The sequence below is a fragment of the Tachysurus vachellii genome, chromosome 12 (assembly GCF_030014155.1).
Source record: "Tachysurus vachellii isolate PV-2020 chromosome 12, HZAU_Pvac_v1, whole genome shotgun sequence".
Classification (NCBI taxonomy): Eukaryota; Metazoa; Chordata; class Actinopteri; order Siluriformes; family Bagridae; genus Tachysurus; species Tachysurus vachellii.
The window spans coordinates 25,737,879-25,750,461 of record NC_083471.1 but is presented as its reverse complement, the minus strand read 5'-3'; the positions used below and the strand labels follow the sequence as shown (position 1 = coordinate 25,750,461).

The window sequence follows — 12,583 nt, the reverse complement described above, 5'->3', positions numbered from 1 at the left end:
CTCCGTCTATCCGTCCGTCTCTCTCTCTCTCCGTCTATCCGTCTCTCTCTCTCTCTGTCTATCCATTTCTCTCTCTCTCTCCGTCTATCCATTTCTCTCTCTCTCTCCGTCTATCCATTTCTCTCTCTCTCTCCGTCTATCCATTTCTCTCTCTCTCTCCGTCTATCCATTTCTCTCTCTCTCTCCGTCTATCCATTTCTCTCTCTCTCTCCGTCTATCCATTTCTCTCTCTGTCTATCCATTTCTCTCTCTCTCTCCGTCTATCCATTTCTCTCTCTCTCGCCCTCTGTCTCTCTCTCTCACCGTCTATCCGTTTCTCTCTCTCTCGCCGTCTATCCGTCTCTCTCTCTCTCTCGCCGTCTATCCGTCTCTCTCTCTCTCTCGCCGTCTATCCGTCTCTCTCTCTCTCTCGCCGTCTATCCGTCTCTCTCTCTCTCTCGCCGTCTATCCGTCTCTCTCTCTCTCTCGCCGTCTATCCGTCTCTCTCTCTCTCTCGCCGTCTATCCGTCTCTCTCTCTCTCTCTCACCGTCTATCCGTCTCTCTCTCTCTCTCCGTCTATCCATTTCTCTCTCTCTGTCTATCCATTTCTCTCTCTCTCGCCCTCTCTCTCTCTCTCTCTCACCGTCTATCCGTCTCTCTCTCTCTCTCTCTCCGTCTATCCATTTCTCTCTCTCTGTCTATCCATTTCTCTCTCTCTCGCCCTCTCTCTCTCTCTCTCACCGTCTATCCGTCTCTCTCTCTCTCACCGTCCATCCGTCTCTCTCTCCCCCATCTCCCCCCTTCCTCTCCCCCATCCTCGCCCTCTTTGACATCAAACACCAAAATATTCAATAAAAGGAATAAATCTGAAATCAGATCAATATTTAATGAAAGATTTCTGACGTTTCTATTGAAGCTCACGTATGGAGTTAATGTGGCGGCGGCGCTGATGAAGACGTGACATCGTTACGTAATGTGGAGCTGTGATCATTTATAGTCAGGACTTTCTCACGTCCGGAGATTGACCCGAGCGCAGGCAGCTGTGAGGGGTGACGGAGAGGTTACGGATGCTCATACTGATGCCTAGTACCGTCATGAGCCACGCTCTTAATACCACACACACATTAAAATGATGGCGTGTGTGTGTGTGTGTGTGTGTGTGTGTGTGAGACTCAAAAACAACCACAAAAAAAATAAAAAATCAGAGATTGTGTGTGTATCCATGACCTCTGTTTGACTCACAACCCCCTCCTCTGCCCTGGCAGTGACCCCCAGACGAGAGACTGTGTGTGTGTGTGTGTGTGTGTGTGTGTGTGTGTGTGTGTGTGTGTGTGTGTGTGTGAGAGTGTGAGAGAGAATTGAATAGGGAGGTATAATAGAATAAATCGGCACAGAGTACACAATTCCCTTAACACACTGGTACAGAAGCAATGTTTATCCATTTTTTTTGTGTGCATTGTGTTTCTGAGCGCGTGCACACACACACAGACACACACACACACACACACACACACACACACACCCCTACTGTATATTTACACATTACATCGGAGGGATACAGATTTATATTAAACTGGAACAAATCCTACTGAAATTGAAACTAACTGAATCATATCAGTGTGGAAACGAATCATATTCAATTGATTCAGTCCTGATACGAGTCAAATCATATTGGACCCGAATCAAATCCAACAATATCTGAGCTGAACTGAATCATATTGGGTCCGAGTCAAATCACATCATCGCAGAAGCGAATCATGTTGAAATTGAATCGAGTCATATAGTGACGGACCAGAATTAATATGGACTGAATAGCTTGTGTTGTATCGAACAGGACGTTTAACCCTAAGCGCTGAGTGTCACAACCGAATGTTGGACACAAGCCTCATCATGTCAGAGCTTGGGTGTAAATGTGAACCTGGACATCCCATAATGATCACGTCGCACGTCCAAGTCAACGCAGCAGCTGACAACTGAATATAAAGTCGTCTTCGTTTTCTCATCAATAAAAAAAACGCAGAATCGAATAACGACGCCACAGATTTTTCCTACACTGCTTTTCCATTTTATCTGCTTTAAAATAAATAAATAAAATACAAAGACTACACACTGTACGATGATCTGCAGTTTACACAGTTTCCTAAAAGTCACAAATAAATCATCAATTATTAATAACTAAAATCACACTGACAAACTTCAGATTGCAACTTTAATCCGATTTAAACTTCCTGTCCAGCAAAACTAAAAAACCTGCGCTGTGTGTGTGTGGGAGTGTGTGTGTGCGCGCAGGTGTCTGTGAGTGCGTGCGCGTGGGTGTGTGTGTAAAAGTGTGTGAGTGTGTGTGTGTGTGCACGCTGGTGTGTGTGTGAGTGCGTGCGCGTGGGTGTGTGTGTAAAAGTGTGAGTGTGTAAGAGTGTGTTTATGTAAGAGTGTGTGTGTGTGTATATAAGAGTGTGTGCGTGCGCGCGCGGGTGTCTGTGTGAGTGCGTGCGCGTGGGTGTGTGTAAAAGTGTGAGTGTGTGTGTGCACGCTGGTGTGTGTGTAAGAGTGTGTGAGTGTGTGTGTGTCTGCGCGCGGGTGTCTGTGTGAGTGCGTGCGCGTGGGTGTGTGTAAAAGTGTGAGTGTGTAAGAGTGTGTTTATGTAAGAGTGTGTGTGTGTGTGTGTGTGTATATAAGAGTGTGTGCGTGCGCGCGCGGGTGTCTGTGTGAGTGCGTGGGTGAGTGTGTAAAAGTGTATGAGTGTGTGTGTGTGTAAGAGTGTGTGTATGTAAGAGTGTGTGTGTGCACGCGGGTGTGTGTGTGTGTGTGTGTAAGAGTGTGTGTGTAAGAGTGTGTGTGTGTGTATATATATATATATATATATATATATATATATATATATATATATATATATATATATATATATATATATATATATATATATATACACAAGAGTGTGTTTGTGTGTGCTCGCGCGGGTGTCTGTGAGAGTGCGCGCACGTGGGTGTGTGTGTAAAAGTGTGTGAGTGTGTGTAAGTGTGTGTGTGTGTGTGCGTGCGCGCGTGGGTGTGTGTGTAAGAGTGTGTGTGTGTGTGTGTGTGTGTATAAAAGAGTGTGTGTGAGGTTATGTGGGCGTGTGTAAAAGAGTGTGTGTGTGTAAGAGTGTGTGTGTGTGTGAGGTTATGTGGGCGTGTGTAAAAGAGTGTGTGTGTTTGCCAATAACACACACACACTGATAAGAGCAGCACCAGTTTTACACCTGAACCTTAATCTGATTGAGCTTCTGAAACAGAACCATATGATCTGTAATCTCTGTATGAACCCAAGCTGTATGTTCTGACACACAACACTGAGGTTTTCACTTCTCGTATCTTTTTACTGTTATGTGATAAGAGCTTAGTCACTTGGTCTGAATCAAACACATGCGAAAGCTGTTGTGCTTCCTGTTGATCTCCTGCTCTTACCCGATCTTTCTCATGAGGCAGCAGGCGTACAGGAGGCAGCGACTCCAGCGCTACGCGTCCGTCACCGCCGTCGCTCCCGTCGTTGCTGCTCGAGAGTCGGAACAGCGGGCCGTGTTTAAGGACACGCCCGTGCCCGACGGCCCGTTTCAGCGCGAGCCTGAGCTGCTGGTGGAAGATCCGGGGCGCCGCCGTGCCGGTTAGCTGGCTCGCTACATCCGCCTGGCACTTCAGGAATCGTTCGATGCTCCTGAGAGACGACCCGCCGGACTCGTGCAGTCCCTCCAAGGCGCGTCGGATCAGCTTGTTCCAGTCTAGTGGCGCTTTCTTGGAAGCCCCGCTTCCTCCTCCTCCTCCTCCTCCTCCGCCCGTACTGACTCCGCTCTTTGGCTTGGGTGGGACCAGGCGCCCAGGGTTGTCAGGGTCCTTGTAGGAGTTGAGGCCTTTGTTGGAGACCTTAAGGACGGTGCCATCCTGAACGCTGAGCTCGAGCTGCTCGAGGACCGTCTGGCGGTCGAGGCCGTGCGACGTGGACACGGCGTTGCAGATACGTTCCTCCGACGGACGCTGCTTCTGCTTTTTCACCTTCTTGATGGCCTCAAGGATCCAGGCTGTGTACAGAGGGTTCGCCAGCTTCACCATGGCTGCGTTTGGTCCTGGCACACACTAGAACACACACACACACACACACACACACACTCACAGAGGCCTCAGCAGCCCTGGAGCCGCCTTTTCCTCCTCCTCCTCCTCGCTCCTAGTTTTCTATCCTTTGTCCCTTGTGGTGAATCCCTCAAAGCCGCAGCGAAAAGAATCAGAAAGGAGGCTGATCACCATAGCATAAACTCCCCCCGAGACCCCCCCACCCCAAAGAAATAGATCCCAACAATCCCAGTGTCTCTCTGTCCACGTAAAGATTCCCAGTGAATTCAGTAAACCGGTGAAAACTCCACACCACGCAGTCGGTACATCGATCCGGATCGATCACTCTGTAGTGTTGTCGTGTTGCCCCATAAACACCTGGAGTTCCAATGTAGTGTAAAAAATGGTTAAAAATTATAGTTTAAAAAAAAAAGAAAAAAAGAAAAACACAAAACGCCAAAAAGAATCAATCCAAAGAAGAAGAAAAACTTGAGAGATTCATCCAGCAGTTTTTGCTTTTTCTGTAGGATTTAAAACGTCCAGAACGAAGCTCTCGGCTCCGGGTGCAGCGACGGCGGTCTGCCTTCACGGAAAGCGCGTTTCGGCTGCTCTTGTACCCTGAAAAACAGGAAAGAGAAAAGAAAACAGATTAACACACAGATTAAAGTAACAGAGCTTCAAATCTAGTGACTCGTTTTGGTTTATTCCCCCAAAAACTAACATCCTTGCTGTCTCACATGAGGGAGAGACGGCGCAAGAGAGAGAGGGAGCGAGGGAGAGACGGCGCAAGAGAGAGAGGGAGCGAGGGAGAGACGGCGCAAGAGAGAGAGGGAGCGAGGGAGAGACGGCGCAAGAGAGAGAGGGAGCGAGGGAGAGACGGCGCAAGAGAGAGAGGGAGCGAGGGAGAGACGGCGCAAGAGAGAGAGGGAGCGAGGGAGAGACGGCGCAAGAGAGAGAGGGAGCGAGGGAGAGACGGCGCAAGAGAGAGAGGGAGCGAGGGAGAGACGGCGCAAGAGAGAGAGGGAGCGAGGGAGAGACGGCGCAAGAGAGAGAGGGAGCGAGGGAGAGACGGCGCAAGAGAGAGAGGGAGCGAGGGAGAGACGGCGCAAGAGAGAGGGAGCGAGGGAGAGACGGCGCAAGAGAGAGAAGGAGCGAGGGAGAGACGGCGCAAGAGAGAGAGGGAGCGAGGGAGAGACGGCGCAAGAGAGAGAGGGAGCGAGGGAGAGACGGCGCAAGAGAGAGAGGGAGAGAGGGAGAGACGGCGCAAGAGAGAGAGGGAGCGAGGGAGAGACGGCGCAAGAGAGAGAGGGAGCGAGGGAGAGACGGCGCAAGAGAGAGAGGGAGCGAGGGAGAGACGGCGCAAGAGAGAGAGGGAGCGAGGGAGAGACGGCGCAAGAGAGAGAGAGGGAGAGAGGGTGAGAGACGGCGAGGGAGAGAGACAAAGCGAGAGAGATGGAGGGAAAGAGGTGAGCAGGAACAGACAGTGAAAAGATTATCAAAAACGGGAGGAAGAAATGTGATGTTCCCGTCTGTCTATTGGGATTCATTACAAAAATAAGTCAAGTTTAATACGTCACTATTTCTACAGTAAAAGGTCTCAAAAGTCGCGACATAAAACGGACACAGAGGAGCTTCCTGTAAGGACACGTTTATGTAACATCAATGGAAGGAGTCTCCAGTATCAGCGCTAACATCAGCATGTTTCCCTTCTTCAGGACAGAGAAGTTTTCGCTTTATGGTTTTGTCACCAGCCAAAACATTCAACAGACCGAGAGGTAAAGAGAGAACCGAGAGAACCGAGAGAACCCAGAGACATCTAGAAGACTAGATCAGGTGTTGTAATGTGTCTCAGTGTGAGGAGCAAAGTCGAGTCCGTCTGCTCCGATCAGACAGAAGAGCTTCTGGTGAAAAAGTCACCGGTGACTCTGATAGAAAGGAGTCAGATCACACAGAGCATCACATCTCACTGAGGATGGAGCTGAGTAGGTGAAGAGCATCAGAGTGATCATGAAGACTCCTCGACACCAAACAAACTACTATAATGAACATCAGAACCGGACCATGAAGCATCGGAAGAAGGAGGAGGCCTGGTCTGAAGAATCACAGCTTCTTTTACATCGTGTGGACGACCGTGTGTGTGTGTGTGTGTGTGTTACTCTAGTGTGAAGCTCTGAGTAATGTCCTGCTGGGAAACTTTGAGTCCTTCATTCATGTGGATGTTACTGTGATGTTCACAGAGGTTTGAGGAACGTGTTGATTTGGCCTTCAAATGATTCATCTTACAGGACTCAAAGAACCTGCTGCTAAGGTCTCGGGCTCGGATTCCACAGCACACCTTCGGGGGTCTTGTGGAGTCAGTGCCTCGACGAGTCAGAGCTGAACAAGGAGGATTTACACGATATTCGGCAGGAGCTTTTAACGTTATGACTGCTTGAGGATAAGAACAGAAGACTTCACGACATACGTGGCTGTGACGGTGACTCTGCTTCATCACACAACCTCGTCAATGATTATTTATCTTTAACAGCACAACTACCAGACACAGGAACTGTTTCTTTCCCCAGACAATCACCCTGATCAACAACTCACCATAATTCTATTCCCTAAGTAGTGCGTTATCAGGACTGTCAGTCATCACATCATCTGTATACGTTACACACACTACTGCTGCTGTATGTTGTACAACAAGCATAATTACACAATATTGTTATTTACACTCATAACACTTTATGTACATAACTGATCTGTTATATTCTATATTCATATTTTATACTCATTCTGTCTCATCGTCTGCATTGTTTTCTTGTATAGTTTGTATAGTATAGTGTTATTTATGTCTGTATTGTATAGTATAGTGTTATTTATGTGTGTATTGTATAGTATAGTGTTATTTATGTGTGTATTGTATAGTATAGTGTTATTTATGTGTGTATTGTATAGTATAGTGTTATTTATGTGTGTATTGTATAGTATAGTGTTATTTATGTGTGTATTGTATAGTATAGTGTTATTTATGTGTGTATTGTAGTGTAGTGTTATTTATGTGTGTATTGTATAGTAGAGTGTTATTTATGTGTGTATTGTATAGTATAGTGTTATTTATGTGTGTATTGTAGTGTAGTGTTATTTATGTGTGTATTGTATAGTATAGTGTTATTTATGTGTGTATTGTATAGTGTAGTGTTATTTATGTGTGTATTGTATAGTATAGTGTTATTTATGTGTGTATTGTAGTGTAGTGTTATTTATGTGTGTATTGTATAGTAGTGTTATTTATGTGTGTATTGTATAGTGTAGTGTTATTTATGTGTGTATTGTATAGTATAGTGTTATTTATGTGTGTATTGTATAGTATAGTGTTATTTATGTGTGTATTGTATAGTATAGTGTTATTTATGTCTGTATTGTATAGTATAGTGTTATTTATGTGTGTATTGTATAGTATAGTGTTATTTGTGTGTATTGTAGTGTAGTGTTATTTATGTGTGTATTGTATAGTGTAGTGTTATTTATGCGTGTATTGTATAATAGTGTTATTTATGTGTGTATTGTATAGTATAGTGTTATTTATGTGTGTATTGTATAGTATAGTGTTATTTATGTGTGTATTGTATAGTATAGTGTTATTTATGTGTGTATTGTATAGTATAGTGTTATTTATGTGTGTATTGTATAGTATAGTGTTATTTATGTGTGTATTGTATAGTATAGTGTTATTTATGTGTGTATTGTATAGTATAGTGTTATTTATGTGTGTATTGTATAGTATAGTGTTATTTATGTGTGTATTGTATAGTGTAGTGTTATTTATGTGTGTATTGTATAGTGTAGTGTTATTTATGTCTGTATTGTATAGTATAGTGTTATTTATGTGTGTATTGTATAGTATAGTGTTATTTATGTGTGTATTGTATAGTATAGTGTTATTTATGTGTGTATTGTATAGTATAGTGTTATTTATGTGTGTATTGTATAGTATAGTGTTATTTATGTGTGTATTGTATAGTATAGTGTTATTTATGTGTGTATTGTATAGTATAGTGTTATTTATGTCTGTATTGTATAGTATAGTGTTATTTATGTGTGTATTGTATAGTATAGTGTTATTTATGCCTGTACCTTTGAGAGTCACAAACTGCTGGAACCAATTTCCTTGTGTGTGTCAACAACAACACACTTGGCCAATAAATCTGATTCTAATTCTGGTTTATTCCTCTGAGCGGACACACAGCTGACCTGATGGTAAACGTTACTATTCCCGAATTTTGTTCTGCACGATCCAAAGTAAAGACTTGACAGCCGAATCGTTTCTGTTACATGGCGCACGAGACCTCGGATAAATCCATCCATCATGTTCTTCCTGTCTGTAAACAAGAGCAGGGTGTGAGAGAGAGAGAGAGAGAGAGAGAGAGAGAGAGAGAGAATAAAGGAAGACGATCTATCATCGGGTTATCGTTCTCCATTCCCGCTCGTGTTTAAGTCTCATGAATATAATCTGGATCCGTGATGCATCACATCAGAGCTGTAACTGCAGCTTTCATCAAAATTCAGCTTAATGCTTTAGACCTTTATAAAAACGGCCCCCTGAGACATCTTACTCGCGATTTGAGAAGCTCGCCGCTTAAAGCTTCTTAGAGACGGCACTTAAGCTAAACACGGTGTGTTCTGTTGTGAACGTGGATGTAAAAACAGCCCTGAAGGGTCAAACCTGGGTTACGGAACACGACGCCTGAGCAGGTTCGGCCTTGCGCGTACAGAATAGTGAAAAGCAGAGCATTAGATCTTAAAAACTGCAACCTTTCAGTCTAAAAACTGATCATGTATTATTTACTTTCATTTTAGCCAACAGTTACAAAATAGTTTTATCTACGATTCATTTGTCTGTGTTCCTGTGTGCATCCCTGTATACATCTCTGTGTACACCCGTCTGTCCGCTTATACACCCGTCTGTCTCCAAGTACATCTCCCCCCTTCTGTCCTCCCTGTATGCACCTTTTCATCCCCGTACGTCTCTGTATGCACCCGCCAGTCTCCGTATGCACCCACCAGTCTCCGTATGCACCTTTTCATCCCCATATGCACTCGCCAGTCTCCGTATGCACCCGCCAGTCTCCGTATGCACCCGCCAGTCTCCGTATGCACCCGCCAGTCTCCGTATGCACCCGCCAGTCTCCGTATGCACCTTTTCATCCCCGTACGTCTCCGTAGACACTCGCCAGTCTCCGTATACACCCTTCTGTCCTTGTACGTCTCCGTATGCACTCGCCAGTCTCCGTATGCACCTTTTCATCCCTGTACGACTCCGTATACACTCACCAGTCTCCCTATGCACCCTTCTGTCCTCTTACGTCTCCGTATAAAGCCACCAGTCTCCGTATACACCCGTCCATCCCTGTTCACCCTACAGCTGGTTGCCAGAACTATTTGAACACTTTTAAACGCGACTGTTGTGCTGTAGAAACTTGCGCTGACAACAAAATGTATTTTGCAGATAAGATTCACTCCTTGACCTTTAATTATAAAATTTTAGAAATCTGAACATTTACTTGAAAAATTAAGAAGAAAAAGTGTATCTAGAATCAGCACTGAGAAATAGCAAAAGACGAGAAAAAAAATCACCCCGTCTGTACAATAAACTGGAAAAAAGGCCATGACGGTCAAACTGTCAAACACTCCTGATGGACCAGAAGAAGAATCAAATGACCTTCAATAAATCCCTGTTTAGTGTTCAGGCATGTTTCAGACGCTGAAGACTTTCAATCCTCTGATTCTTCTAAGCTCTGCTCAGACTGCCGAATAAGCATAAGCTCCAACTCCTGCTCGAACGACCGGATTCGCTCAAACTTACAAAGTTCAGCTTAAGATTGTTTCTTTTTATATCCATTTACCATCGACGTGCACGTTTACGTCTCTAACACAAAACGTATCAATACACCTCATCGTTTATCGCTCCTGTAACCAGTCATAAAGCTTCTAAGCCACACAGGAGCTTTTCCTGTTGATTTGAGCAAAAACTTGACTTTTATGCGAGAAATAATCAGGTGACATGTAGCTGGCGATCGTTTCTGGGAGTCGATCGAGTTGCACCGCGGTTACAGAGAAAGCGTAAACTAACCGACCGCCGTACGACCGACGCTGAAGACTCCTTCTGTAAAGGTTTAATGTCTGCTTACAGGAAACGCCACAGTATCGACGAGGTTTGAGAGATGGAGCTTCTGACCTGCTGCGAGATCCATAAGCGGCCCTTACGCGTCAAGATGAACGGACGATCTTCCTAAAGCACCACGGCTACGAGTCGACGGGACAAACGTTAGATTTACTCTCTAAAGTCTGTGTGTATTTTTGCCTTCGCATCATAAAGATATTCCTCAAAGCGTCGACTCTTCAACTAAAACAACCGCCACCACCAGGAAACGACCTCAGGTGGTGGTTGTTTTGGTTGAAGAGTCGATGCTTTGAGGAATATCTTTATGATGTGTTTACGATAAATCTGAACAATATATAACCTGAATATTTCCTCATCTATAGAGTTCAAAAATGCACTGATTTACAAAAATAAATGGGTTTTGGTTCTTTTTGCCTTTGGAATTTATTTTATTTTATTTATTTATTTATTTAGTTAGTTAAGATGTAACTACAGCACCGTTACAGGCATAAATCTGTTTTTAAATATATAACTTAAGATAAAAAAGAAAAATAAAATCAGAACAATTCTTGATTTCGTCTGAAGAACAATCTAAAACGTAAACAATCACTTAGCCATGAGGCGAAAACAGCAGAAGATATCGTGTTAAATCGGTCATATACGTTTGAATAAATACTTTAAATTTTACATATAAACGTCTAAGAAACGGAGTTTAAAGCGTTTAAACCGAAGAATTACAAGGTTATTATAATAGTTTACTAACAACTTTTTTTTCCGCGCTAGCTGCATGTTTTGCTAGCAAACTGTTTACATTCGCGGGGCTTTCAGGGGGAAAAAAGCACAACCAATAATCGTGTTTAAGACAAAATAGAAAATATGAAACCAAAGACAGATCGGGTCAATAAAATTACTAAAACTGGCCTTTTATTATTGTTTTGGTTTTTTTTTTGTTGTTCATCCATTCCTAGCCGCTGAGGCGAGGCTACGCTAAGCTATGCTAAGCTAACCTATGCTAAGCTAAGCTAACCCACACAGCCTAAGAGCTCCCACTGTGAAATCCGCGGCCTGGGAAAACCAGACAATACAAAAGGAACACGAAAGCGAAATCTCGGTGTTTATTTTTGTAGGACTTACATCTGAACCTGAACACGCTGCTTACGGTTTGAGTAACAGCCTGTGGCGAGTCGTTAAGATGAGGATCCTTTCCAACACCGTGCGCCCTGACGCATCCTCCCACTTTCCTGCTTCCTTCCCCCGCTCTCCCCCTCCCTCCCTCCCGCAGAGCGCCCGCCGATGGCGCGGTGTAGGCGAGGAGACGGACAAGGCAGTCAGAGCGAATTAACATCATTATTCCCACACATTCGTTGTATACGCGTGTGTGTGTGTGTGTGTGTATATGTGTGTGTGTTTTAACCAGCACTAATATTGTACTTTATTGTATGAACACGTTTGGTGGGTTTTGTGTTGTGTTGTTTGTTATATTTTAGCAGCCTGGCTTTGTCTTAGGATGGAGAAGAAGCCGATCTCGTATATAAATATAAACTTGTATATAATAATAAAACACAGTTATACAGCAGGAGTCGGTGTGTTAACGTTACGGGCCTCGGACTCGTCCTCCATCCCTTTGCTCTGCCTTCACCAGCCCCTATTTATACCCCCTCCCTACTGCGCGCGAGCTCTACATCCCTCATGCGCGCGCGCTTCCCTGAAAGACAGCGCGCGCGCGCGGAGTCCAGTTACGGGCTGGAATGGAGCCCCTCACACTCCCCCCCCCTTCATCCTCTCTCCCTCGCGCGCGCTCGCGCACACACACACACAGACACACACACACACACACTCCTTCCGCCATTTAAAAAAAAAAACAAAAAAAAAAACAAAACAGCGTTTTAAAAACAAAGCAGAACCTAATAAACCGACGCGACTCACCGGAATCTGGGGTCGAGCCGCCGTGAGGGACGCGGTGAGACGCACAGGAGACGCGCGCGAGGACGACGACGACGACGAGCCCGTGAGCGCAGGCGGAGAGAGCGGAGGCTCGAGCGCTGCCGCCATCTTTGTGTGAAACAGGAGCGATGCGTGAGGGGGAGGGGCGGAGGCTCGGGGACCGTCTGTATGTTTACACGCTCTCACTGCAGCGAAGAAAAACATCCCGACTGCAGACACATGACAGCCTTCATCTGGACAACTGATATGTTGTGTTAAATTCCTGAAATAAAAGACAGACAGACGTTTACACCAAAATGTAACGGTGTGTGTGTGTGTGTGTGTGTGTGTGTGTTTGTGTGTGTGTGTGTTCTAACCCTTCCAAGGCGTATTGAAGCTGCGCCTAGGGACCGTCTCGATTTTCCGAGTTGCTGCTGGCAGCGTAAAAAAAACAAA

General features: G+C 44.9%; 1 protein-coding gene across 5 annotated transcripts in view; it reads right to left on the bottom strand.

Moving 5' to 3' along the window:
* Positions 1–12,276, bottom strand: part of kat6a (K(lysine) acetyltransferase 6A) — a 37,342-nt gene extending 25,066 nt beyond the window's left edge. For 4 of the 5 annotated variants that reach the window (XM_060883972.1, XM_060883974.1, XM_060883975.1 and 1 more), the window contains exons 1-2: positions 12,131–12,276; positions 3,424–4,677 (exon numbers count right to left, since the gene is read on the bottom strand). In XM_060883972.1, coding sequence (XP_060739955.1) covers positions 3,424–4,062 — 639 coding nt within the window. In that variant the 5' untranslated portion in view covers positions 4,063–4,677; positions 12,131–12,276. Of the gene's footprint in view, positions 1–3,423; positions 4,678–11,338; positions 11,455–12,130 lie in introns of those variants that run through there. The other variant, XM_060883973.1, reaches the window with a different exon arrangement.
* Positions 12,277–12,583: the final 307 nt, after the last annotated feature.